Genomic DNA, 26687 nt, shown 5'->3' on the forward strand with positions numbered 1-26687 from the left:
TCATTTCACTTTTAATACAGTATGAATTAAAAAAAAAAAATCTATTCTCAATGTTTTGTGCAAAGAAAGACAGTTTCTGTAATTGTAAATTTTCACACTATTAAACCTTATTAACTTGAAGAACTCTGTCAATATTGTCAGACTACACACAGCAATGAGGATATCAGCACTGTTTGTAGCAGCTTCTTGAAAGTGATATTTTTGAGAAATTAGAGATGTTTCCCTTTCATGAAATTTAAATCTATAGACAGAATAACATTAAAATATAATTGCTATTGTTATTATATGTTGTTTCTTTGGATTATTCCGGGAATAAATATATGACAGGGACATTTATTTTGTGAGCTTACTATCCACAATTATGTTTTTCCGAAGCCATGTATTGACTAGGATCCAAAGACTTGAAGTTTCCAAAAGAAGTTCTAAAATGACAGAAACTCCATATTTTATAATTAATAAAAGTAGTCCATTTCAGTGCCTTTATATTAGCATGTTCATCGAGATCCAAGTTAACGACAGTATGAAAACCATAAGTCCATAGATGGAGAATATTTAGCCAGAAGAAGAAATAGGGAACACTTTTTGTAAATAGAATAGGCCTTACATTTTTGTTTCATTTTATTATGCCTTTAAGAAACAAGTGCCTAATCAAATATAAACCTCTACATAATACATTGTGTATCTATCAAGGAATGTGACAAAAGTTGAAGAGATTTTGAAAAAATGTTGAAAAGGTGAGGATTTCAAGATATCCGAGTTAAAATAAGAGATCAACTACCAGGATATGGCATTCAGGAAAAGAGTGTATTCAAAACAGTCCAGTTTGTGATGAGGAAGTCCTAAATAATTGTATATCATCATGTAATTATGTAGTACCTATAAAAACAATGCCACACTCACATTTTATAGGATTACTCTTTATTTCAGTGACTCCTCTTACAAACAATTGTTTCATCTTAAAGTATTGTTTCATCAGCATATACCACACTGTACTCTTATTGGCATTTAATTCTCTGAACCACACACATTGCATGCTTAATTTCTTTTACAAAACTTATGTAGGAAATAGAGTTATTTACAATTCTGACACCTTTCAAACTTTTTACTGTGTTTTGTATTCATGTATATATTTAGATTGAAAATTTGAACTCTGATTATTAATTATTTTTTAAAAACGAATGGTAATAAATTTGAATATTTTTCACTGTTATGCTATTTTTTTATTCAGTGTTTCTTATATTTACCCTCACATGCAGTGTTTTGAATGCTCTTTGCTATAAAAAAAATAAAATAAAGCGAGAAATAATGGGAATTCAAAATCATTATTGTGAATAATTTTTGGCATAAAATTAACTCTTCTAAAATATATTTGTTACTGATTAACAAATACGTGTAAGTTAAATAGAATAAAGCAATTAGTGTTAAATAGAAAAAAACAATTTGTGTGATGCCTATTTTTAAGGTTTCAAAATGCACCTTTTTTAACATTTATGATGTTATGCAACACAGTTCTGCTTAAACATATTCCATGATAATACACTGTAGCGCATCTTATATGCTTGAATGGAGCTATGTCATACTATCGTAAATGTTAAAAATGTACTTTTCAATCCTTATATTTACATTCAAGACATCAAAGACAATATCGTTTTATCGCTCTTTGTGGTTTCATTCGGTTCAAAATACATTTTTAACAAACTGTTTAACCAAATGGTGGAACAGTCATTTTTGCAAGAACAAGATTGTTTTTCTATGGTTACCAGTTCCGCCAGGTGGTGAATGTCAATTAAGACACCATTCAAGAATTTCTGTCATAATTTGAATTGGACGTCATGATTTGATTGGCTACCGAATACTCAAACAGTTTGACGGAGAGACCTGAACAGTTTCAGGTTGGAAAATTGGAAAATGTTCACGTGTAATGGTTCTTGCTTTTATTGGATTATAACAACATTGTTAGTTTGTAGGTTTATCAAATGACTGTACAAAAAATGCCAAAAGGAAATGTAAATTTTCAACAGTAGAAAGCAACACATTGTATGTGTAGAAATGTGAAATGGCAATTATCTTACTTAATGAATTATACATGTTTTAAAAGCATATCACTTTAATATTATATACATCAATATCACATGGATAATCAAATCACAGATAGCGAGGAATGTACAGCTGCATTCTTTACACAATTCATCTCATGAAGTCAGTCAGGGACCCCAATTCATCAGATCAGGTAAGCTTAACAATTTGTAAAAAAATCTTTTCAGTTTATTAAATAAGAACATTTGATGAACTTGTTAGGTAGTCCGTGATGTTTTTCTCATAAAATAACCCCCCAAAATTGAGCTTCCTTAGTCTAGGCCACTGCTTAATCAGTTATGGTATTATCCAGTTTGTGTTCTTTCTCTGGAGGATTGGGATATTTATTAGACTAGATTAACTAAGCTTGACTTTAAATATATTTTTTGGAACAATGAAGTCAAATCATCCTCTTCATTTAGGATAATTTGTGCTACGAAATGTACAAGGCTTGTTGACAGTTTTTGATATTTGACAGCTAAGCTTGTCCAGCATTTTGTATTGTTCAATTAGCAAACAACAATCAAATATGTGTTAAAAGCCAGGGATATTGGAATAAAAAAAAATAATTGAAACATCAGTCAAGTTACTCCCAAATTGATTTGTTATGATCAAACAATATTATTTCCAACACAGTAAAAAGTTATCCAAATATTCAAATATTCAGATGCCCCATCATCATTAATCATATATAAAAAAAAAAATAGATTATAACTTTAGAAATATCACATAATATGTACATGCTGAGAAGGAAACTATGGCAGAGTGTGGAGATAAAATACTACAATATCATACAGTTTTATTTAGTCATGTGCAAAAACGAAACAAGTATAACCTGAGTAAAAGTGACAGAATTATCTAACTTACAGCACGAGGCCCACAGACATGTATATGGGATTTGTTCTTCAATCTGACATCCCCCTTTATATGATGCTGTAACTGAAACTCTATAGTGATAACATGTAGGTGGACAAATAGTGACAATATTCCAATGTTCTACCGTAAACTAGTTTAACTTCAGGACGTGCATCAAGAGTTTTAATATCTTTTTTCATGATGATGGACAAACTTTCACATCTAGCTGAAAAACTATGTTGAATATCAATTGAAGTATTTTCTTAATTTGATTTTGAGGAATTGGAAAACGAGTATGATAATTTACATAATCTAATAATCTACCGGCAGTATATTTACAAAATTGATGGACATGAATCTAATAACTAATAGAGGACCCCACACGAGTTTCCACTACAGATGAGATTTACAATCAGTTATATATTAATGGTATTAATACGCAAAATATATGACATGGGTGTATTTACTAAATACATGGTAATTATGTGATAATGTAAAAAATATCAATTTTAAAAAACAATATCAACAAAATAATACTGGCATTTCATAAGTGTAGAGCAGTATTTATACAAAATGATGAATTATACACACAGTTGTGAGTGCTCATTGATCTATCAATAAATCTTGTAGGCAATAATGATCATCATGTTTAATACCACTTTTTGAATGGCGACATATAATGTACATTGATATACTGTTGATAACCCCTTAAATGATAAAAGTCACATGACTTTCTTGTAAACTGTGTGATATGTTTGATGTTGTCATTGTCACAAACTCTGCTGTTTTAATGCAACCTGTTGCTGCAGTGGATATATAAAGTTAATACATTTAAGGAGGAAAATACAATTCACTTTTAATTTATCTAGGTAAAAATGTCCTAGTTCTACACAACTAAACCATGTGTTGGGACACACATTCAAACCTACTTATACACAAAATAGAACATCTTTTAATCAGACATTCTTCACAGGTGGATAGTTTAGTAGAATTGGCACAATTTAAGATGAGTGATGTTGGAACAGTTAATATGTGTTGTAATCTCCGTTAGATAGATCCAGAGATAGGAATATTTAATGGACAGATAAGAATATTGGTATGTATTTAAATGACTTTATCAAGTACCTAATGTAATAATGCATCTATATATTTCTTAGCAGTAAGTGTGGCAAAACCTACTGATAGAATGCGAAAGTACTGATAATAAACAATCTGGTATTTGAATATTATTATGCACACTATACCAAAGCTAAATCAACCAAGTTATGCATACCAAATTCACTATCAGCTAATGACTTATTCACTTCTGTATTCTTTTGGCTTTAGCCTTCCTTCTTGTTAATGAGTTTTTCTGGAATCTTGTATCTCCAATTGGTGAGATAATACTAAATGTACTAAAAAAAAACATTTTATATATACATGTATGTACATGCAGAACTGTTTTGTTCATGTTATTTTTGGATTATGAGATAGAATGTAGTTAAACACAAAACACTACAGATTACAGTATACTTACTACGAACCTCGTGAAGATGATCCCTTTTGTGCATGTGATTGTTCGGATTTACCCAACTGATGTAAAAGGAATTAATCGCCATTTGAAAGAAAATCATGGAAATGATTTACCGCAAAAGCTTTCATAATTTGATATGCTAGTATACTTTGATAAATAGTTTTTATGGTTTTGATTTTACCATACACATGTACGCACTTAAACGTTTGTTGCTCTTTACCTAAGCTGCACTTGACCATGCAAATAGATGTGGCATCACAGTGTATATATCTAGTTTCGCCTCAAGTGCTGATGGTTTCCTAGAAGTGGATGTGTGAAGTTGGGAATTGATATGTTTGAGAGAGGACCTTTTTGCCTGGATATGATGAATAAGCTGATTATGAAGCAAAAGTAAAAATGGGATATCTTTTCTTTCAAATCAAAGGATATTTGTTGAATACACTGTTGATAACTACAGACAGAATGTTTTAACAAGAAAGTTTGTGACTGCAATTGCTCAAATGTTTGGATCAATACACATTAATACCTGTGTGTTGCTTGTGGAATTCAAATTGCTGTTTCAGTGAATAAGGTGTAGAGATGGTATTATGATTGTGTTATGTAATTGTCTAAAGTAGAATATTAGAGGTGTAAGTAACACATTCATTATTGCTTTTAGTAGTTATCTATTTGAACACAAATATCTTCCTGCAAAATTTTAAAACAAAAGAAATCTAAAATAATATCTTCGTAGGATAAAAGGTTATCGCAATAATACAAATGCTTAAGGAATTGGTAAAGACATTATATTTTATTTTAATAAGGATTTTGTGCAATGAAATTGCCATTTCAGTTTTTTGCTGTTTGATAACCCATATTACCTTTGAATGGTGGCGCCAGAATAATGGTTATTGCTTTCACAACTCGGAACTCATAGAAACATTCGGTACTAATGTGGTAAAAAGATACTAAGCTGGCAATATTTTATCTGAGAATGACAATAATTTAGATTTTGTGTTAGGATGAGCATAAGCTACATTGTAATAAGGCTTTGTATATCTGTGTAGATCAATACTGAGGCCGCATCACCAGTATAGATACACATAGCAAGTCAATCCGTGGTACAGACAAATGTTCTCAATTGCCCGCTGTAGTGTGCGCATTGTCCAGATCAATAAACATGTACAGTAGTTGTCTATGGCTAGGGAGTATTCATTCTCAAGAGATATTGCCAAACCGAAACTCCAAATAGCTTCCTCGAACAGGCCCATTTCCATCATGGAATATCCCAGAACTGAGTACAATATGGGAATGTCAGTTTCCAAAGCTTCATATAAGAGATGGAAGAGATGCTTTTCTGCCAGATCCATTTGGTTGAGATATTTGTGTGAGAGAATCAGAATGTACCTTGCAAGAGCCGAGGGAGGTAAGACAACTTCTTCTTGTGTGTCAACCTCATCCTGCAGACAATCTGGTAGTGTTACCTTGTCAAGGCCGCCGTATACAAGGTCAGATGCGATATCAATGTCCTCAATCTTGAGAGCATCTTCCAAGTACATAACAGCATCGTCATAATTCCCTTGGCTGTACAAGAAATTTCCGTACTTCACACTAACACTTGGGTTCTGATCAAGTTTTAGTGCATCTTGAAAATGTTGTTCTGCAGCAAGTATCATTTCTAGCTCACCCTCATTGTCCTCGCATACACACGCTTTTACATAACACATAGTAGCAAGGTTACCTAGGGTCACTGACATATCTGGCCCAAGCTCACCCTTGTGTATTTCTCTGTACACCTCTAAGCTCTCTGCAAACGATTCTATGGCTTTGTCCACATCTCCAGCCATAGAATGAATGTGACCAAGCTGGTAGAGAGTGCTGATGAGATCCCCTTTGATATCCTCTCCCATAACCTCCTGCATATCGTGGGCTTGCTCCAAGTAGTGAACAGCATTTTGGTATTGCTGCATGCTGATGTGTGCCTCGGCAGACTTACTGATAAGCTCGTTATGCATAGTCATATCGTCCGACATCGTGTTTGGGTCGAACACTTCATCAAAGGAAATCTGACTCTCACATTCTCCATATTCTAAAGCTTCGTTGTAGAAGGTTAGTGCCGTCTTGTAGTCATACTGTGCAAAATGACAATCTCCAAGAATTTGCAGAACTCTCATGAATTGCCTACGGTCCCTCGATTTTGAAGCCATCATCACTGTCCGTGCCACCGTAAGGTATTTGATGGCTTTCTGGTGAAGGCAGATGATGTTGTAGGAGTTGCCCATGACGTACAGTACTTGACAAACCATCCAAAACTTTTGCTTTGGTAGATGAGGCAGTTTGCTGCCATGCATATTGCAGAACAGTTCAAATGCTTGATAACACATGGATACACACCTATGGTAATTTTTCATCTTGTAAAATGTGATGCCCATAAATGATATGATCAGCCCGTGCATGTAAGAGCTGTTCAGACCAGATGCGTACCTGACTAAATGGAGGGCCAGTTCAAAAACTGTAGCCGCCCTGGGGTAGATATGCAGCATGAAGCTTGAAACACCAAGCATACACATCACATGGGCATTTTCCAAAACAAATTCTCTGCCGTGTGTTGTGGTATCACGAAACAAGATTAGTGACTTTTCAAAGCATTCGAGTGCCCTGCCATAGTCTTTCTGCATGAAATAGCAATCTCCCAACCTCATGGTAGCTTTAGCTACGACAATCCTATCTTTTTCTTCACTATGCCGACCATGAAGTAGGGAAAGAGCTTCCTTATAGCAATGGGCAGCCTCTTCAATGTTCTTTTCCTCTTCTGCTGTCTTTTGTGGAGACGAAGGCTCGGACTTATTTGGACTAGAATTTGTGCTTTCACTGTCGGAAAAATCTTTCTCGAAGAACTCCCGAATGGCAGATATTGCATCATCGAAAACACCATCGTCATTGTTTTTACCCACCACATAGCCGTTTCCAAGTTCCAGAAGAGCGGTTGCTATTTCAAAATTGGATTCTTCATCTTGCAGATCGCGATAGGTTTCTAGCGCCTGATTTAGGAGGGCTAAACCAGCGGAGGACTTTCCTTGTTTTGATTTTACAGTTCCTAAGTTTTTCATAACTTTCGCACTAAAACGTAACATACCGGCTGTTCCATCCATGATCTCGTCTAATATTCCAATAACCTGCTCCAGCAAGACCTCAACCTTCCTGTACTCCTCCTCTGACATAAGCTTGTCTGCCAACCTTGTGTAGGATTTGGCTAATGTTAGCTTTATGCTGTGTTCATGGAGAGGAGATATGATTTCCTTGTCCTTGTACTTATTGTCAGAAGCACGCACGTCCAGCAGATTCTGATTCTGAATACTCTCTTTTCTCCCTTTACCATTTCCAGACACTTGAACGACGCTCTGAAACTTGCAGTGTTTCCTGTCATTGAGAAAAAAATCCCAACCGTCTTCCTCAACGTCACTCGATGCTAGTTCAAATCCAAATGCATTATCTACCACTGGCACTGGCGAGTCTTTAGAATTTGGATCAATTTCAGCGATTCCCTGTAAATCACCGTGGTCCCAATCCAGGGAACTGCACGAACTTTCAGACATAATGCTTGCAGTGTCATCATTATTTTCTTTAAGTGACGAGGAAGCTTTACGTTTGAATAGTCTGTTGAAAATATCCCCCAAGTTTTTGGATTGAATTCTGTCATGACAGTATTCCAGAAACTTTGTAAGCCAATCCAGACCAACATTGATATCATCCACGCTTGCTTGATTGTCGGTTTTTCCTGTCAGTCTATCGTGCATGCTAGGATATAGATTAAAACAATTCCCTGATGAGAGTGGAAACATGCCAAGAGATGGTGTACTTGGAGTGTTCGGGAACGAAAACGACCTGAAGGGGTCCATGAATTTTCTCCCCTCGTGCTTGAGACAGTTGTATAGTGCTCTGTTGAAGCTGTCTTCTAATGGACGACATTTTATTTCTGCTGCTAGTTTTTGTTCAGTGTACCATTCCGTGTCCTGATTGTCAAGATTTTCCTCGAGTTCGGAATCGCAAACCTCACAGTTGTACTGAAGCAGGGATATTGCATGCATGCACAGCCATTGCCATTCCATCGGGTTGGACCTGCACATTCTACCTCGCCGAATGCAGACATCAGCAAGTCCATTCAAGACCTGTACCAAGATTTTTGTGTTGTCTTCTGGTTTCTCTTGCATCTGTTGATACAGTTTTAGAAGGTGTTTCTCAGCGTCTTCAAGCCTAGAACTGTTCAGCATTTCGAGGGCATTATTCAGGGAGTCTGACAGGCTTAAAGAACTCCCTGAATCCATCTTTTCGTCGAGCATCTACAAATAAATTTGAGGATTTATATAATTGCTTTATTAAACGAAAGTGAAATACATCAAAACTGAAAATTGCGGAAATGCTTTCATCAAAACAAAATAGATAATTTAAAAGAGTTATTATTTTGAAAGTGTTGTCGAAATTGTGTAAAAAATTTAAGCAATAAAACAAATCCCAGAATGTTGTCTAGCGAAATGAGGGCCCTCTTATTAATTTGGTTTGCCATGACGCGACAAATTCTATGATTATGATGTTTTCATAATTACGGAACATACCAAATCATCATCGGACTCCGGTGTTTCTGCTTCATCCGATGTACTGCTCCTATATCCATGTTTGTTGTTAACCGAGTCACAGAATGAGGATGATTTACTTATGAGGCTCAGTTTGGGCAAAATGAGCTGAGTGGAAGACATTGCGAATTGACTTTGTGTTGTGACATCTGAAATTGTATAATTAAAATATTGACATCAATTAAAGGAAATGCAGCATCGAAAATATTTGGAAGTCCAAGATAAAACCTGAAAAAAAGAAAACGATATCAGAAAGTGCCAGTTAACTCGTCCTGAAAATAAGTCTATGTGTTTGTTTAGGTTTTATATATGTGATTTCTTTTAGAACCGGATTAAAATGATATTATTCAATTATGATTAATTCAGATCTCAAAATGTTCTGTTTTTTCAAACGTGTTCGTCCCTCACAGTCACGCTTCATTGTCACTATGTAGTGAAGGCTATTTCATAACATGGGACGTCCTATTCGAGGGATTCTATATGCAGTTTGATCTTTTCATTTTTGAAAGAAATATCCACTCAATGGTTCTCTATAGTGTGATTGAAGTACGTTGCTTTATTCCCTGTCATAAATATTTTGATATTTACATATCATATAAACACCATATTATATACAGCAGCATAGAAGACAGGGTTTCCCCATAAACACAGTCCCGATAAACACGGCAATAAATATTGTTTAGGTTTGGTCAATCGTGATTTTGGTGCGGACACACATTTACGGCACACCAGTAGAAAAATAGACAAAATTAATGGTTGAATTTTTAAAAAAAAATGTACAACATTTCGTTTCATTGTACAGATACGTATATACATAAAAATATTTAATTATTTTGGTTAAAAATTATTTATTCCAATAACCGATAAAAACATTGGGCATTAATGAATGTGTACTTGTGGTATGTAAATGAACAAGTAGCATGGTAACATTATTCATTCGTTGTGTCCAATTGTACTGTAGAGAAGCATTGTGTTTGAATGGCGTCAGTAGAAGATATTTCCCCCGAATTTATTACTGACGTCATATGTTGGCTGAAGTTCAACATATCTTATAAAAGCGTTGTTACTTAGGGACGCACTGAACAGGAGAGAAATGCATGTTTTAATCGATGTGTAACCAGTTACATCACCAGTCATCCTTAAGTTTACTTATATCTATTCCGATGACATCATGTTGCTATTTTTAGATGATATCGAGCCCGGATTGCCTCCTTTATACTAACGTATTAAAACGATCAAGATTTAAACATTTATTTGTATCATGTAATTTTTTATGTGACAAGCATAGTAATTATGATAATATTGATTTAAATTTGATATGGAAGAACAAATAATAATTAATAAAATGTCCTTATTAATAATGCATACATTTAAGAGACTATATATATGACAAGGCAAACGCTAGCCTTATCGCTATAAAGACGTGGTAGGCATCAAAGATATCAAATATGTGTTGATACTGTCTGTAATACCAAGCGAGTAGAGATGAAGTACCTTGTGATAAGTGAAGCTGTGCAGGTTGTATGTGCGGAATGTGAACACGATAGATGTTGATGGCGTCCTCGGGGTTGGTTTTCCTTGCAAACACCATGATAACTTTCAGTGATCCCTGCCCTACGTGAAAGGTCTGATACAAATGTAATAACGCTCCATTATGGCACTTTTCAATTGGTTGTAGCTTATGAATGTCTGGCCTCTCCTGACCCTGGAGGCCGATACCAGTTACTAGGTATCAAGGTATGTCGTCCTGCAAGGGGATCCACGCTCGGACAGTAAACACAACATTCTACATCTTTCTTGAAATATGGTTCAACAGTTTATACACACTATCCATGCGTAGAAGAGTTAACCCACTGACAACGTCATGTTATGAAGAAAATGCAGCAAAGCATCTGAAAATAACCACTGGAATAAGCGGCCATCTTGTCTGCTTCAAAAATATATTATGCGGAGATCGGACGGATCAATACAATACACAACAAGGTTCTAGCACAAGGCTCTGGCACAACCAAACTATCCTCCAGGTCGACCATTGATTTATTACCCATAGGGAGTAAAGTGGTTTACTTCCCGAGCTCAATCAATGAAAGGGATTCAATAATAAAATCCTTATTTAATGGCATCTTGGAAGGTTGTAAATTTAACTGCAAGACTTTAAATGACGCGGGTACGAAGTGTATTACGACGTTGACTTTAAGGAATGGTGTTATAATCTTATTTGTTCTGTTTTGTATTTTTTTACTATCGGATTGAAAAGTATGCAATATATATGAAAGAATACTCATGACATCTTTGCTATACTTGTATTTCTGGATAGATAATATATAGAGGAATATGACTAATCTCAGTTTGCTTTCTTACACTTATCACGGGTTTAAGTGAACCCTCAAGATTGTGGGTTTTATCATTTATCTAATAATTATGTCGTTATGAAAGCGTATTTCAAAACTTAGTGACGTTTTCTACATAAGTCAAAAGTCTGTCAGTATCGGCAAAATTCGGACGTTGTCTTGCAGTCTTTACTTCGACCCATATTGAAATCATTACAATGATTTAAAACGAGGACCATGCTTACACATATCAAACTATTTCACATGTATAGTTATGGTCTGATTGATATGTTGTACTTATAGTAAGGTCAACTGTCAGTTTTGTATGTACACCGTAAATCGTTTTGCGTCAAATACCTATGGAACTTTATACATTCGATATTGTGAAAATAATTAGGTAATTCACCATGTCGTCTATCGCAGGGTTTACAAGCATTAATTCTATCACAATTATCTGGTCATCTATTAAACAGGCGGTGTTGGTAAGACACAAGTGTTAACCAGCCGGTTGATTAACATGTTCTACCAATATGATTAAATTCCTGACCTATGGACTGTGTCGGTTTGAAGTTTTTGCGCCGTTTGCCTTTATGACCCTCCATTACAAACATTCTTCCCCGATGCAGTGCCAAATGAAGTATTATGAAATGAATTTGGAATTACATGTAGTTGTAAATATACTGCTTTGATTGTTTTTACATGTTAGCCATCAAAAAGCAGACCCATCATCTCATACTCCTTCCTAAACAAAGTGTGCTAGACATACGCTCCATAACTCGTGACCGTTCTCTTTCATGGTTATCTAACTCTTGTGTGTTAGTTGTAAAATTTGAAAGAAAAGAAAATCCACTAAACATTGTTCTCTCTTTTAAATGAAGTAATTCGATTTAGATGAACATGAAAAATGATGGTCACTCGTTGTAGAACCTCAATATAATGAAAACGTGAATAGAAGTTTTCGTTAAATGTCCGTTTATTGCTAAGCTGCATGATAATTTGTACCGACATCCGGATAGATATATAGTTACATATGGTTATTTATTTAGTTCTATAAAATAATATAAACTACAAAATTTGCCTGTTTGTGCTTACCTTGTAAAGAATATTTTAGTTTTTGAATATCTTTTACCCTGGATAAGTCCATTTTCAAATTAACACAAAAATATACTACCGGTGACTAAAGAACCTTGGTGAGTGAAGTTTCGGAGACATTAGAGTTCGCTGATTGGCCTGTTCTGTTTCCTTAGAATGTACTGATAGATCCTTTCGGGAAGATTCGAATCCCTTTTGAAAAAATCCCTTAGCGTCCAGTTTTAATGGTTCCTTACATTGTATAGGAGTAAACTTAGTGATCGGTCTTTGGTAACCTGGGGATAAGAATGTTATACACGTCATACCCCCTGCTTGTCGCTTGTGCAATTTTTCCGAAATTAGCTTTTCCCTTTCCTTCTCACCGAAGCTGTCTAAACTAGTATACGGTTCAGAGTTTGTTAAGCTGGTGTGATCATTGTCACTAGTGTCTGACCTATCTTGGTCGTTATTCTTCTTTGCGTTGTCCATATCTCCGGAGATATTGTCTTTATCGATGACACCTGCTCCAATTTCTGAAAGGTCATCGGAACGTTTTGTGACTGATTTCATCGACCTAAGCAATTCCCAGATAAGTTTGTCCTCAGCGTCCCAGTCGGGGTCCAACTCGTCGATATTAATTCCTTCTCTTGGATCAGTTGAATTAATAATGTCATTAAAACTGTTGGACTTATCTGTTATTTCCTTTGCTACTTCTGTGCTTGTGTCATTCGAATTTTGTCGTACCCATCTCTTGCGCCTAACACCTGCTTCTGGAGCTTTCCTTATTTCCTTTGGAGCAGACTTATTTGTCATCGGAGAACGATTTTCACCTAATTCCGTTGCTAATGAGCTTGATTGAGTAAATAAATAATTGCCTTGAGGTAGACCATTTTTTAAGCTACTTTCAGGGTCAGAATTTGCTCTAGTTGGAAACGATAAGGACGGTTCCGATCTGTCGTTGTCTTCGAAAGAGATACACGGTGACGTTTTTCTTGAAACTGGTTCTGATGTATTTTTGTAGGTGGATATACCACGCTTGGTCATATGTCTATATTTTGAATCTGAAGGCGAATCACTGCGAGGTCTAATTATAACTACTACATTGTCCGTCTCGGAATCTTTGCGTGTTATTGTCTGGATGCCAGTAGCGCCAGTAACAGGCATGTCTTCACCACTGCAGGCCTTTGCCTTTGGAAATGCAACAACACAGTCTCGCCAATATGCTCCATTTTCTGCCGAATAGTCTTTGACTTTAGGGTCTAACAGGTATTTTACATTATCACCGATATCCGTACAACCTATAAACTCTGAAATTGTCATGACCTCAACGGTTTCAATTCCTTCCTCATTATCCTCTTTTTCGAAGACCATGTCATACGGTTCGCCCTTTAAATTACCATCACTACAACAAACATCGTGTATATCACTTTTTCTTTCCTGAGTACTATCTAAATCTCCGTTGAAAGTTTTATTTCCACAAAATTCTGAAAGATCTGGAGCAGCTGGAAGTTGCCATGTTTCTTCTTTGAGGTATTCATTTCCGTCTGATACGATTGCAGAAATGCCATCATCTGATTCTTGTGTAAAGTCAAGATTTTGTGTTAGATCGGCTTTGAATACCTCAGTTGCACATGAGTCTCTGTTCTCTTCTGCCAACATCACGATATGTTCCTCGTCATCTTCTGTTATCTCCTTTCGTTGATGATCCTGTTCGTCAAAACTTGCGATCTCGGTGACATTACTAGACGCTTCCACAGTAGTTTCACATTGAAACGGCACGTTCACCGGGCCCTCGTTTAGTGTATTCTCGAGGTAATCACAACTTGTCGTGTTGGATGTGTCTGTCTCAACAGTATTTATATCCATGGTGTCAGGAAAATCATGTTTCCTTTATGTAAGTAAACAAATAGCACAACAGTAAGTACTGGTATCTTTTCCACTCAGGACTATAACGACATTGTTTCATTTCACTCGGAGAAATACTTGTGTAACCTAATATTGCGTCACGCGTAATTTACTTCTTTTGTTTGTTACTCGGCTTGTACTACAAACACGTTTTTTCTTTTATGAATACACATCATCATATAACCTGAACGACTGGTTGTGTCAATAAAAACGTGTGGTATGCATGGCTTGTGGGTTTGTCCTTGATCCGTTTTATAGACTACTTCTACAACGGTGTACTATACAAGGCACATATACTGTTTCCATCGGTAAACCAATAACATCCACATACAGATGTACAACAACTGTTTGATCCCTTGGGCGTATTTCTTCGGTTTCTCGAATTGAAATATTCACTGTTGTGTATACACATACAGCAGATAATCCCCAGCTCACAATCAATAATCACAGCGTAACTTTGTCAATCCACCAAAACTACCATTGGGTGTCTCGATAGCACATCAAATCTCTCGTAGGCACTCAGTTTGTTTTGTCCGAGATTCGTATTACAGCAAATTTATAAACTGTTTTGTAATCCCGTGATGTAACGAATCTTCCAGGTTGTATAGTAAAGTATCCTGATTCACAAAGACGTCACGCTCTACATCTGTCTATGCGACACTATACATGCTTAGTGTATTCGTGTGTTTAAATGCCTTTCAACTATTCCACTTTATTCAAGTCACGCCTGTAAATCTTTGATATACGTTTTACAGTATGATTTTGATATAAAAAAAAATCCAGAATAACTAAAGGCTACGCTATTAATACGAGTTTGTTCCACGCCATTGATGAAATAAGAGTTTCGTTTTAACCATTAGGTCCAATCTCCGAAGTGGTACATGTAGAACGCTTAACATTCCACAGCTAGTATAACCAACATCACTTTATAAAATTGTTTTCCTTACAGAAATTGTCATTAAGCGTACGAGTGACCAATGCTACTGGCATTGACATGTACAGCGATGATTTTGTGTGCACATAAAACTGATCTTATGTTACCTAACACATATCAATTCCTGTATAACATCCAATGTCCTTCAACACTGTCGATCAGAGAATGTGGTTCTTTTCCAGTCCGTGCATAGCCTTTTGTTGATCTGGATTCGTGTCCAACCAGATCGTGTACATAGTCAGGTATACAGTCTGATAGAAACTGACTTGATGACCTGGAGCTACTGTCGTAAGCTGCATCCTTCATCTCTATGTGATATACTACACAGGTGTGCATAAACCAAGACCACAGGTAGTCACCACACACAAACCATTCTCCCCCGGGCCACTCACAGTTACACCCACAACGATTTATTATTTCGGTTGGCTAAAGTAACGGTGTACATAAAACCCCTCTTACTAGCTGGTAAATACGCTTTCTATCTTTATGGTACCCATTATAATTTCGTAAATTTAAATTCCTATAAAATCTATTCAAATGAACTCACAAGTATGACGATTTAAGTGTTACCAATTAAGATTAGTACTCCGAATCTTGATGAAGTTTAAGTACAACTTGAAATGTTAGTGTTTGAATATATTAACTTAAGCTAACATAGCTTTGACAGTTTCTCCACGACTGTAAATATTCATTGTGTGTAAAGCGGTATTAGGACGGACAGATTAATGTGAATTACTGTCAGTTTCAAAAGAGGGCTAAGTCATATAAAAAGCAATTTAAATAACGATAAAAAAGCTATGATATGCGTGACATTATTATATTTTGAATCATAATATTATTGTACTTGACTCATTTGATAGAGTTTCAAAACATATACACTGAGTTGATACTATATGAAATTATTAAAGTAGTTTTTCACACTGAGTGTGGAAACGTTTTAATTCATAAAAGAAGTGATATATCATTTTCATGTTATCATCCAGCAGTTCGTCAAAAAATAAAATACGTTTAAAATTGGAAATATAATATCAGTCACTCCTATTTCTAACTGTTGTACGGCTTTATCTGTTTTAACAACTATTTACCGTGATTTTATTGTACTTTACATTTTTAAAAGCACTGAATAGATAACTTTTCCCACAATAAACATGATTTTTCATCGCATGGTAGAGTGAACGTGTAAATTGTTAGAATTGAAGTGAGAAACATATGTACAGCTTATTAAATCGCGTTTTACAGTATGATTTTGATATCGTACGTAGGCGAAGTAATATATACACCGTACGTAGTTGATGTTATTTATTTATATTTCATTAATCTGTTGTATTGTAATGAAAACGATAATGTGGGATTAGCTTCTTTAAACTCTGGCCGTTCTGTTTAAATTGATAGAATTTGAAGCATTTTGATGGTATTTGTGAGTGACTACACTAGGATACATACATAACGAAATAAGGATCCATGTCTTAAAAATCCATTCAAATTAATGTTAAAAAGATGAAAGCAAAACCATTTAGAACATTAATACAAACAAGTATTATTAATACATTAATTTATTTTAATAGTAAAGGAAAAACAAATTAATAGATTTTTCCTATATATTGATGGACGGTAAACTGGCCACTTTAACATAAGAAACTAGGGCACCTATTTTACATGTTTAGATATGAGAATACTCATTACATTCATCACATGTTTCAATTGATAGTGTGTATTCAGTGATAAAGTGTCTGCTCGTAATACAATATGTGGCATTCATTGCGCACAAACAAAAATGAACGAATGTTGTACTATAACTTGCATTTTATACCATATTAAAACCAAGGGTGGGCACGTTTCTCTATACATTTATACACAAACGAATTTCAACCATGATGCATTTTAAGATCATACAGAGTAAGATACGATCTTCGACTCTCTGCAAATTAATTTTAAGTAAATGTATTTGACACTTTTATTGACAAACAATTTACATACTTCAGCAATCAGAATGTTGGCAAGTGTTTATAGTTCCTTGTTAGTATCATGCATATTTCCCTTGATACATGTCCACACGAGACTTAGCTAAGGTGTGTCTATTTATTCTTTCAAACTAAACTAGGACGTGAGGTCGACGGTATCTCTACCTAGATATATTGTTTGTCTGTTGTAAAGTATAAGTAGTGGATAGGAAATGTCGACGTGGTTAAATGAAGATCTTATTTACCAGCTAACGAATGTCTACATGTTTTAATACTCACATACATTAGGTATCAGTGTTTTGCTGTTTTCCCACGCATTGTGTTGTTCAAACGACTGAGGTTTAAGTATCCTTTTAGCAATACAGATTCACGAATGTTACTTGTATTCTGACGTTAGAAGTTTCATTTAGGATAATGAGTGCTTTAAAGTGACAATTATCATATCCTATAACAGTAATGTACGTTTCGAAGATAATTTACCATAACAATTACACCGGCAAAAGTGCATGTATTGTTATATATATAACGATAACTGGATATTTACGTATTTTCTGAAACTAAGTCTTAAACTAGGATTTCAACTTGTCAGAAAAGCTATTGGTGATACTTGCAATCTATTATAGACTGTTAATTGTTTTCAACTTTATGTTACTTGTACAAAAACATTATGATTTCGTAAATTTTAAAACTCTACCAAGCCTATTCACAAGAAATCAAAAGTATTACATTTTGAATGATTAGTACTCCGAACCTTTATGAGTTATAAGTAAAATATACAACATATACAACCATATGCGTTGGAACAAAGCGGCTGTACATCAATATTTGAGTATACAAGTATCTTCATTCAGCTACCAAAGTTGCAGTTATTTGATCTCTTAGACGAGGTTTAGAGATTTGATTACAGTACCACTTATTTATTCTTACAAACACTTTGCCTAAAACCAGGACCCATTAAAGATTTTCTTTATGCCCTCTCAAAAATGGCCTCCCTTTTTAAGTAAAACATATTATTCACGTAAGTATTACCATTCGATTTTTTTTTAAATTGTGGATTAGAATGTAAAACATGCAATGGACAGGGAAAAATCAGTGTCTAACATCGGGCAATTTTCTGTGACAAATACTGACAAACAGTCAAGACAGGCGTTGGCAAGATAGTGATTGACAAGTCGGCGTTAAGGACATTGGAGGCTGTTTCTATCGTTTCAAATCATATGACTCCCATTAGGTGTCTTTTATTTGAAGAGGGTATGTCAGGTTGCATATATGAAACGTTTTAAATGTAGATTTAAATTTTGGAACGAGAAAAGTTTTTTTGCCAAACCAATATCATATTGAATCGAAAAGGAAACTTAAAAAATAATCATGATTTATTAATTTGCAAAGATCATTATATTTTTTACCATTTTCTGCAGATTTTACAAATTTAAGGATGAAAACGCAATAAACAATTATAAAACATTAACGCTTTTTGTTGCTTAATCAAGGTTTTACCCTAAAACATGATATATTATTAAAATATGATTTAATTATCTTAAATTTGGGGAAAATATGTCACCATATTTGAATTAAATTGTGATTCTTTGTCTTATAAATTCATTCATTTTCATGAGGTGAAGCAAAAGCCTGGTCCTAATATATTCACGTCATTATTTGAAACATGGCTTGTTTCAAATTTCTGTTCTATGGTTTGGACTCATACATTGTAATATAATTGGAAGCGTTAATTTTTTTTGATATAATTTGTTACACATGAACAACTTTGTTTAGAGGAGGCAAAAATTGAAAAATCAGGGACATAATGTTGATGTGACATCTTTGACAAATATTGTGTAGCCAACGTACAAATTATATTCTTCATTGTTTTATATTTGAATTTGATAAACATGCTTATGAAATTCATTTATCTTTAAAAACAGTAATGAACGTATACGAACAATAGAAAAAACAAACTTAAAAATACCAGTAATAATACTGACACCTTATTTTGACGTAATATAGACATCAGATAGTTCTATAGACACTATTGCCATCGGGAATGAATTGTATGACGATCCTCACCTTTTAGGTAATATGTTTGTCAGTACATTAATGTTGAATGCGTTAGTCTCTCGTCCAATGTATGAACCTTTAACTCACATGAATGTATATATCATCCATAGACATATGTAAATTCAGGCCAAACAATCGAAATCGCGTAGTAGGTAAAATAATCTCGATCGAAATGCAAATTCTCAGTAACACAAATAGCCGTGGTTAACATGCATATATGTGGTTTTCAGGCATGCATGCTCTCTCTACTAACGTAGCACATCTGTGAGTCACAAACTATGTACATTTCGGTCATAAACGGATATAAAATTTGAAAACATATTGATCGTATGCTGCTGCAAGTCATATACCAGATAACAACCGGCTATGTAAACACTGTGATGACAGGGAAACAGGTATAAGGTGACCTTCAGGTATGAGGAAACGTGATCCCTACGGACACAGATGTTAAATTGATTTTTCAACCTATGTAATAATTGTAAACAAACGTCTTCAAATCCTACATGGTTAACAAATTAGATCAAATGGAGCAGAACATAATTATCGCCGCAGGCCTAGACTCAACATACAATCCCAATAGCATAACTCAAAGTGGGTAAGGAAATATATGGTTGCGGATAAACATTTATAAGGTTACATAGAGAAGTGCATAGGGTGATCCCGATCGATAGTTCAGTTCGTAAACAAATTTAACTCTTTCATTTATCGTTGCATGTCTTTGACATTATGTAACCTCAGGCACTAAACTCGTCTGTCAAATACGTCTCTAGTATAGTTAGTGTATTTGACAAATGAGGCTATTACCTGTGATAGTCTGTATGAAGTATCCAGGTTATGGTGATTATCGAAAATACTTATATATTTATATTTTACGTATATTCAAGACGTTCTTATTTATCACATTCAATAACATGTTCGATGTGTCATAAATGTAGGAGTAAATATCAAAATCCGTTTAATTCCTACTTCTTTCCGATTTGACTCATTCAGTAAATACATCCGTAAAGATTTTGACATGATGGTAGATTAATAGGATGATAATGATATATCAATTGTACCGACAGCACTTTAGCTGGTGCTATATACTATAATACTTTCATCATATATTCCTATCTTATTGTATACTCTATAAGCGTATGCCTTACAATATTTCGTCCGTGTAATTGGCATGTACAATCAAATGAATGTTTAAGCTTAAAGTGATACAAAATGTATGTATGTGGTATATGAACTCTTCGACATTCAAAATATGAATATGGAAATAAAGGAAACAACATAGATACCTAATTTGTTTGACATTAAGCTAGTAAATACATTGAGATAAATGAACACTATACCTGTGTATGTCATTACAGGATCCATGCCTGGCTAGTCCATCACACTGATGGTGTATCATTGATAAATCCACAAATATACTACCTGTGCCTGTCAAGGTGCTGCATACCTATACACGTATACATGTTACCTTTTAAGAAACTCACACCTCCGCCCTTTTAATGTTCAGCGTAGGACATTGTCTACTAACCGTCACCTTACCCCTACGCAATAAAATTTAAAACGTTGGCAAGTGATCACACCTTCTTACCTACCCATCCCTATGAATATATAGTTTTACATAAAATGTTGATGATATATACGGATAATAAGTTTGTATCAAGAAAACGTTAAAAACAAACATTTTACTGAAAGCGCATCTACATTATCACGTCCGAAGTAACAGTTTTCTCGACCTAAATTATTCCAGGATGGTCAATAGCAGAGCTGACAAATAAAACATTTATCAGTCAGTCATAGTACCTCCTTATAGTACCCTTATTGTTTTAAATATATTTTAAGTCGATGTACATTATGTACTGATAAAGTATAATTTTCTATTTCCTTTGTCTACACACATAGTGTATCTTTACAGTAGTAAGATAAATGAATGTATTGACAAAGAAAAACGCACGACTCCTTCTCGTTCATGGAAACCTTTATGGAGTATCATTCGTAATCCTTACCTATCGATTAATAAAAATAGAACGGATTACCATTTAAGACATTGTGTGTTTATGCTGTGAAATGCCTGAAATGCCGTTCTTTTTTTTATATATTTTACGAATATTTTTTTATATTATTTTAGTATTGTTTTTATGTTTTCCTTATAGACATGTTTCATTAATATTTGTCACTATGGTGTACAAGGAAAGATAATTCCCTCTTTGATATTCCAGTCATTCGAAAATAATGAAATATGTAGGAGCAAATATTCAGGACAATTATTTTTTTATTGAGATGGACATATCTCTTCGTTATAACCTCTGTACATATAACGATTTCTGCATTCTTAACACTTGTAAGGTTATGGTACGCCAAGCAAATGTGCAAGCTATGGCAACACAATTTAAGTATGGAAGTGTCAGCAAAACTGCAACTTGTATTCAAAGTCAGAAAAACAACGAAACAACAATGTATATTAATGACCAAAATCACTCACATCGAACTTCATATCATACAGAAATAGCATGTTTTCTAATGAGATTTAAAGTGCGACGATAAACATATACATTAGTCATGCAATTCACACTATTTATCCTCACATATATATAACTATTTTTGGCACACCCACCTCTCCGTTTCAAATTATCACATTTTTGTCAGTGTTACTTTAATAGTATAACTGCATGTATATAAAACTATTAACCCTTCCACCACTATGTAACTCTACCATGTATTGACCAGGATAAGTTGTATTTATACGGAGTCTAAGAATTGTGCTGAAACATATTTTCAGATTTTAGGTGTTAAAAACATCTTAAATGGACTTGATTAAACAAAGGGTCCTGAGCATTATTTTTGTGAAGTGTTGGATCACCACACTCAATGAATGCTGAATGTTACAATCCTGGTACTTTGATAAATGGTATGAACAATGTATTGAACCAATATTTATATTCTAGGGGCCAAAAGGGTCTTCCTGTTGTAGAACATTGTAGTATTCCGTGTACCTTTCAAAGATTTGATTTTACAAAATTGTACTATATATTAACTTTTATCGTAAGAATATATTGTAATTTGATATTCGGTTAAGCAACCTACAACATGTTACGATACCTGTATTTTCTATTGATATCAACTAACTTAAAATATATCACGAATAGGCGAGCTATGCTGTTCTCCAGCAGCTCTTGTTCATTCTACATGTAATAAAGTTAAATAATTGATACAAGATGTTTGTTGAATGCCAATAAACCGGCGTTTTAACGTTTTAAGAATCAACTGTTTTGAGATTATGTACATTGCATCCACAATAACAAGGAGTTGGACGAGGAAGCCTCCTCCTGTCAAAATCTGCAGTGAAATTTAATTAAAGCAAGTCCTCTGAACAAGCTGTTAGTAGCAAAATAACAGCAGAGATGAATAAGGAACCAATGCAAAGTTGTTAATCCTTGGGAAGTATTTAGATGTTAAATATAACAACACAATAGTAACTCCCACTAAAAGCAGCCAGCCTACAGTAATCTACGGTGACGTTCCTAACTTTCTGCAGTACAAGTGCTATGGGGGGATTATCGATATTTTGGCTGAGAGCTCTGTCAGGGAAATACACCAGTTCCCCTTACACTCTTCCTTAAATATTAATGATTCTTTTATTACATGATTCCGTCCATATCAAATTGTTGTTTCATTAACAGATATTGATTTGATTTGTGTTCGTTTGGTTATCAAACATGTATTATCCCTGATAACGTGACATAATGTGCTTTATTTGATTAATGTTTAAATTGATAACGTAGCTTAGACTCTAATTATAGAGTATGGAACAATAGCACATCGCAATACATTCTTCTGTAGAAGTTTCTAACAATATATTTTTCTATGTATTCATTTTCTAAAATAAACTTCGTGTAAATTAACCACATACTTACTGGTTTGTATAGCTCTAGTTTAATATAGATCTATCATGAATACAATCCTATCCATAAACAAATTTACTTTTCTTTTCATGTCACCAATTATGTGTATGTGCTGTGTACCATTTTCCCTTTAAATGATACAATGTACCATATATTGCATTAAATTATGTTTACCATGTTTATACATTTTATACATCATCGATCTTTTCATGGCAGTTCCCGGCATAAACCCCATTTACAATGAATTATCTAGATTATATGTATAGTCTATCGTTAAATAACGTACAATGTGATATGTAGCATAAGGAATATTTGATATATCAAGTTTGATAACTGAAATACCGATCAATAAATGATGTTCCCAGTATAGAACAAAACTTAACAGTATAACTAGATACATAATCGTGTAATAACGTGAATAGAATGGTGACTAACCTACCATGTAACTGCCTGTAAATGTCAGTACGGCATTTTACTGAGCTAGCGATGCATTTGTATACATCACAGTACCGATATACCGATGACAAATTCCTGCGTAAGGCATGCACAACTGCATATACTGAACTGTACCTGTCATGCATGTAATTGTTTCAGTACACTTATCATGAGGTACATGTACATTGCTTACATTGTACGACAAAAGCAGTATTTTATATATATGGCAGGATATATGCATGCTACAGTATAGCGATAGTTCACACACTCCTATTTACAATATGCAGTTTGTTGTAATGTGGTAAACCATACTAACCGGTTTCCTGTTGGATAAAACCTGATTTATTAAAAAAAAAGTAGTATAGAAGGATAATTTAACTGGTAAACATGAATATCAAATAAAATCACAATATGAATATATTAACTAATATATCAGAGGATGGATGAGTGGTGCGGACAGTATGAGTTTGGAGGTTTGGTGAGGAAGGGACCTGTGTCAATTTTGATGATTATGTCATTGATGTATTATTGGACTGTATTCAATGAAAATATGAACAGTGAATTTTACTATTTGTTTATAGTTGTTAAGATAAAAGAGAGTAAAAACTGTAGATGTATTAATGATGCACATTTGAGGATTTCAAGGATAGTACGTATATGGGATATGGGCCCTGAAGTCCTTTAGTGTAGTGCATTGCGTTGCTGCTACCGGTAGGAGGTTCCATTGTTTGATGGTGTGTGGGAAAATTAGTATTTGTATGTACCTTTGTTATGAAAAATGTGTCTGTAGGCGTAAAGGTGTACATGTCTTGTTTTATAACATGTCTTATTGTATAGGTCTGTTAATAAAGTTTCTAAAAATGGTCGCTCCTCACCAAATTACTTGCTGGCATGATCAAATATATATATATATATAACACTTAAATACTTTTCCTAATTTTATATTAAATCTAGCAAATATATACATACATATTAAATATATATTGATACACGTAATAACAACATCAAAGAAGCTTAGTGTATATAAGTACTTGGCATCAAGTGCTTTTCTACATAGATAAACCATAAATTACACTATTTACTCACCTGGATGGGGGATATACACGTGTTGTCTCAGCTCCTGAGAGTGAAACATGCTCCGTGATATTGACGACATGACATATATACTCGGTCGTCTATTTTATCAGATGGAATATCATCGCCTGTCTATCATCCAGACGACGGGGCCTCACATAGCACCAGACACTGTCTCTAGTGGCTAGGTTTCCGGTTTACATGTTCTCTTGTTCTACGAGTCTGTCCCAGCCAATCCTGTGTGGATTTAAACATACCGCTGCGGTTAAATGGAAATTATATATACCTGCATTGTCCCACAGCTGAAATTCTAAACAGTTTACATGACCTTGTTAACGCTTGTTTAACCAGTGTTAGTGCATAATGGTGTACACACGCATTGTAGGTCAATGTTATGCTAGCACATTTGGAATTCTCTCCCTTTCACTCAGTGAAAAATGACAGCTGTACAACAAGTCGATACAATCATATGGGAATGTCTTTATACCCACTAGTAAGTCTAAAGTTTATATTGTTATGTAAAATATCCAGTAAGCAATAGATGGAAATGAAAATTAAAGAACGTTTTAAAATATATATTGCAATAATATATTCAACCACTTCAATAAATGAGTCGAGTATATAAAATTCATACATATGGTTGATCATTGTTTAGAATATATATTTGGCTAAGCACAAAGGAAACAAACAGTTGAACACTGAATACAGTAAAGTCTTATAAATATAAACAATTTTATATGGAAATCCTTCAGAAAAAAGACCAGGTAACCGCGTTATGGCAAAAAGTTTTAAAAAAACTGTGGTTGTGAGACTGAAATCATAAGGCACACACATGAGCATATTTTAAAACGTTAATCGCCATAACGCACTAATACAATATTTCTCAATTAAATCATAATGATCAGAAATCTTTAACCTGTTTCTCTCGTAACCCTTTTATTGCGCATTTGTCTCGTCAATATTCGACATCTACAATGGAAATCGAGATATTTGGAGTACACCGGCGAATTAATTGCAACATATAAACACCGTATATTGGAGAAGCAGGGATGTTATTATAGAGAAAGGAAACGTTTATAAAAGAATAATTGAAATATTCCTGATTATCTTACAGCTCAATAGTAAGCCTTCCATGATGATTATTTTGTAAGTTTAGGTTGAGGTAAGCAGCTTGTGTAGAAGAGTCTGTATTTCGAGTACTGGATGTTATATACGATCTACGTGGTAAACAAATAGCAAACGTTTGATATACGGATGGTGTTTATTCAACAAATCATAATTTCCTGTGTATCACAGATAAAGAACCCTCAACCGTTTACATGCATATCGTCAATAAAAACACAACCAAGAAAGCATTGACAAGGAAATCAATTTTGTTGGTGAAAGTCATTCATAGGAAGAACATCCCCTGCATCGCATTCGTTATGGTATAAAAATATATTTACAGAGAAATATGTCTTTTTCTTGTTTGCTTATTTTAGCGAATTATTAAGACAAAGTGAACTTACTCAAATCTGAGATAGAGAAAATATTATTCGTTGAGAGTAAGTGAATACAACATTCTTCCTTCATTTTCAAATTTCATGTTTTAAGAGTGATGATATCAATGAAATATATGGAAAAAACATTATTCCTTTTTTTATGTTTTCCATATATATATATGCTATAACAGTAAAATACAGACTTGGGAAAGAACAAGAGGCACAATGGGCCTGCATCGCTCACCTGGTTTAAATCCCACACTTGTAACTTTAAAAGTGATCTAAAATAAAGCTACAGGCAAAATATCAGTATTTATGATTAAAATTCATTCAAAAGACCCTGTTAATTTTTTTAAAAACATTCCATCCCTTTGATTGAAAGTCGAACAAAGTCATTATGTAGAACAAATGTTATAGCCTTTCATCTCAGGATGCAACTTGCAAAGTATCAACATCCTGGGACCCATGGTTATTCAGAAGAGGTTGTTTAA

General features: G+C 34.3%; 1 protein-coding gene across 4 annotated transcripts; it reads right to left on the reverse strand.

Annotated features, from left to right (window-relative positions):
• Positions 1 to 901: 901 nt before the first annotated feature.
• LOC110454962 lies at positions 902 to 25107 on the reverse strand. 4 transcript variants are annotated; one of them, XM_021504800.1, is made up of 4 exons: positions 24728 to 25107; positions 23958 to 23978; positions 9037 to 9203; positions 902 to 8763 (listed from the first exon to the last, which is right to left on the reverse strand). In XM_021504800.1, exons 1-4 carry the CDS (start codon positions 24795 to 24797, stop codon positions 5509 to 5511), a joined length of 3513 nt encoding a protein of 1170 aa, XP_021360475.1. In that variant the 5' UTR covers positions 24798 to 25107; the 3' UTR covers positions 902 to 5508. The 4 variants fall into 4 exon arrangements, with proteins under 4 accessions (XP_021360475.1, XP_021360476.1, XP_021360477.1 ...); XM_021504801.1 differs by lacking the exon at positions 23958 to 23978; XM_021504802.1 differs by lacking the exons at positions 23958 to 23978; positions 24728 to 25107 and adding an exon at positions 20648 to 20833.
• Positions 25108 to 26687: the final 1580 nt, after the last annotated feature.

The sequence above is a fragment of the Mizuhopecten yessoensis genome, unplaced genomic scaffold (genome assembly GCF_002113885.1).
Source record: "Mizuhopecten yessoensis strain PY_sf001 unplaced genomic scaffold, ASM211388v2 scaffold8123, whole genome shotgun sequence".
Classification (NCBI taxonomy): Eukaryota; Metazoa; Mollusca; class Bivalvia; order Pectinida; family Pectinidae; genus Mizuhopecten; species Mizuhopecten yessoensis.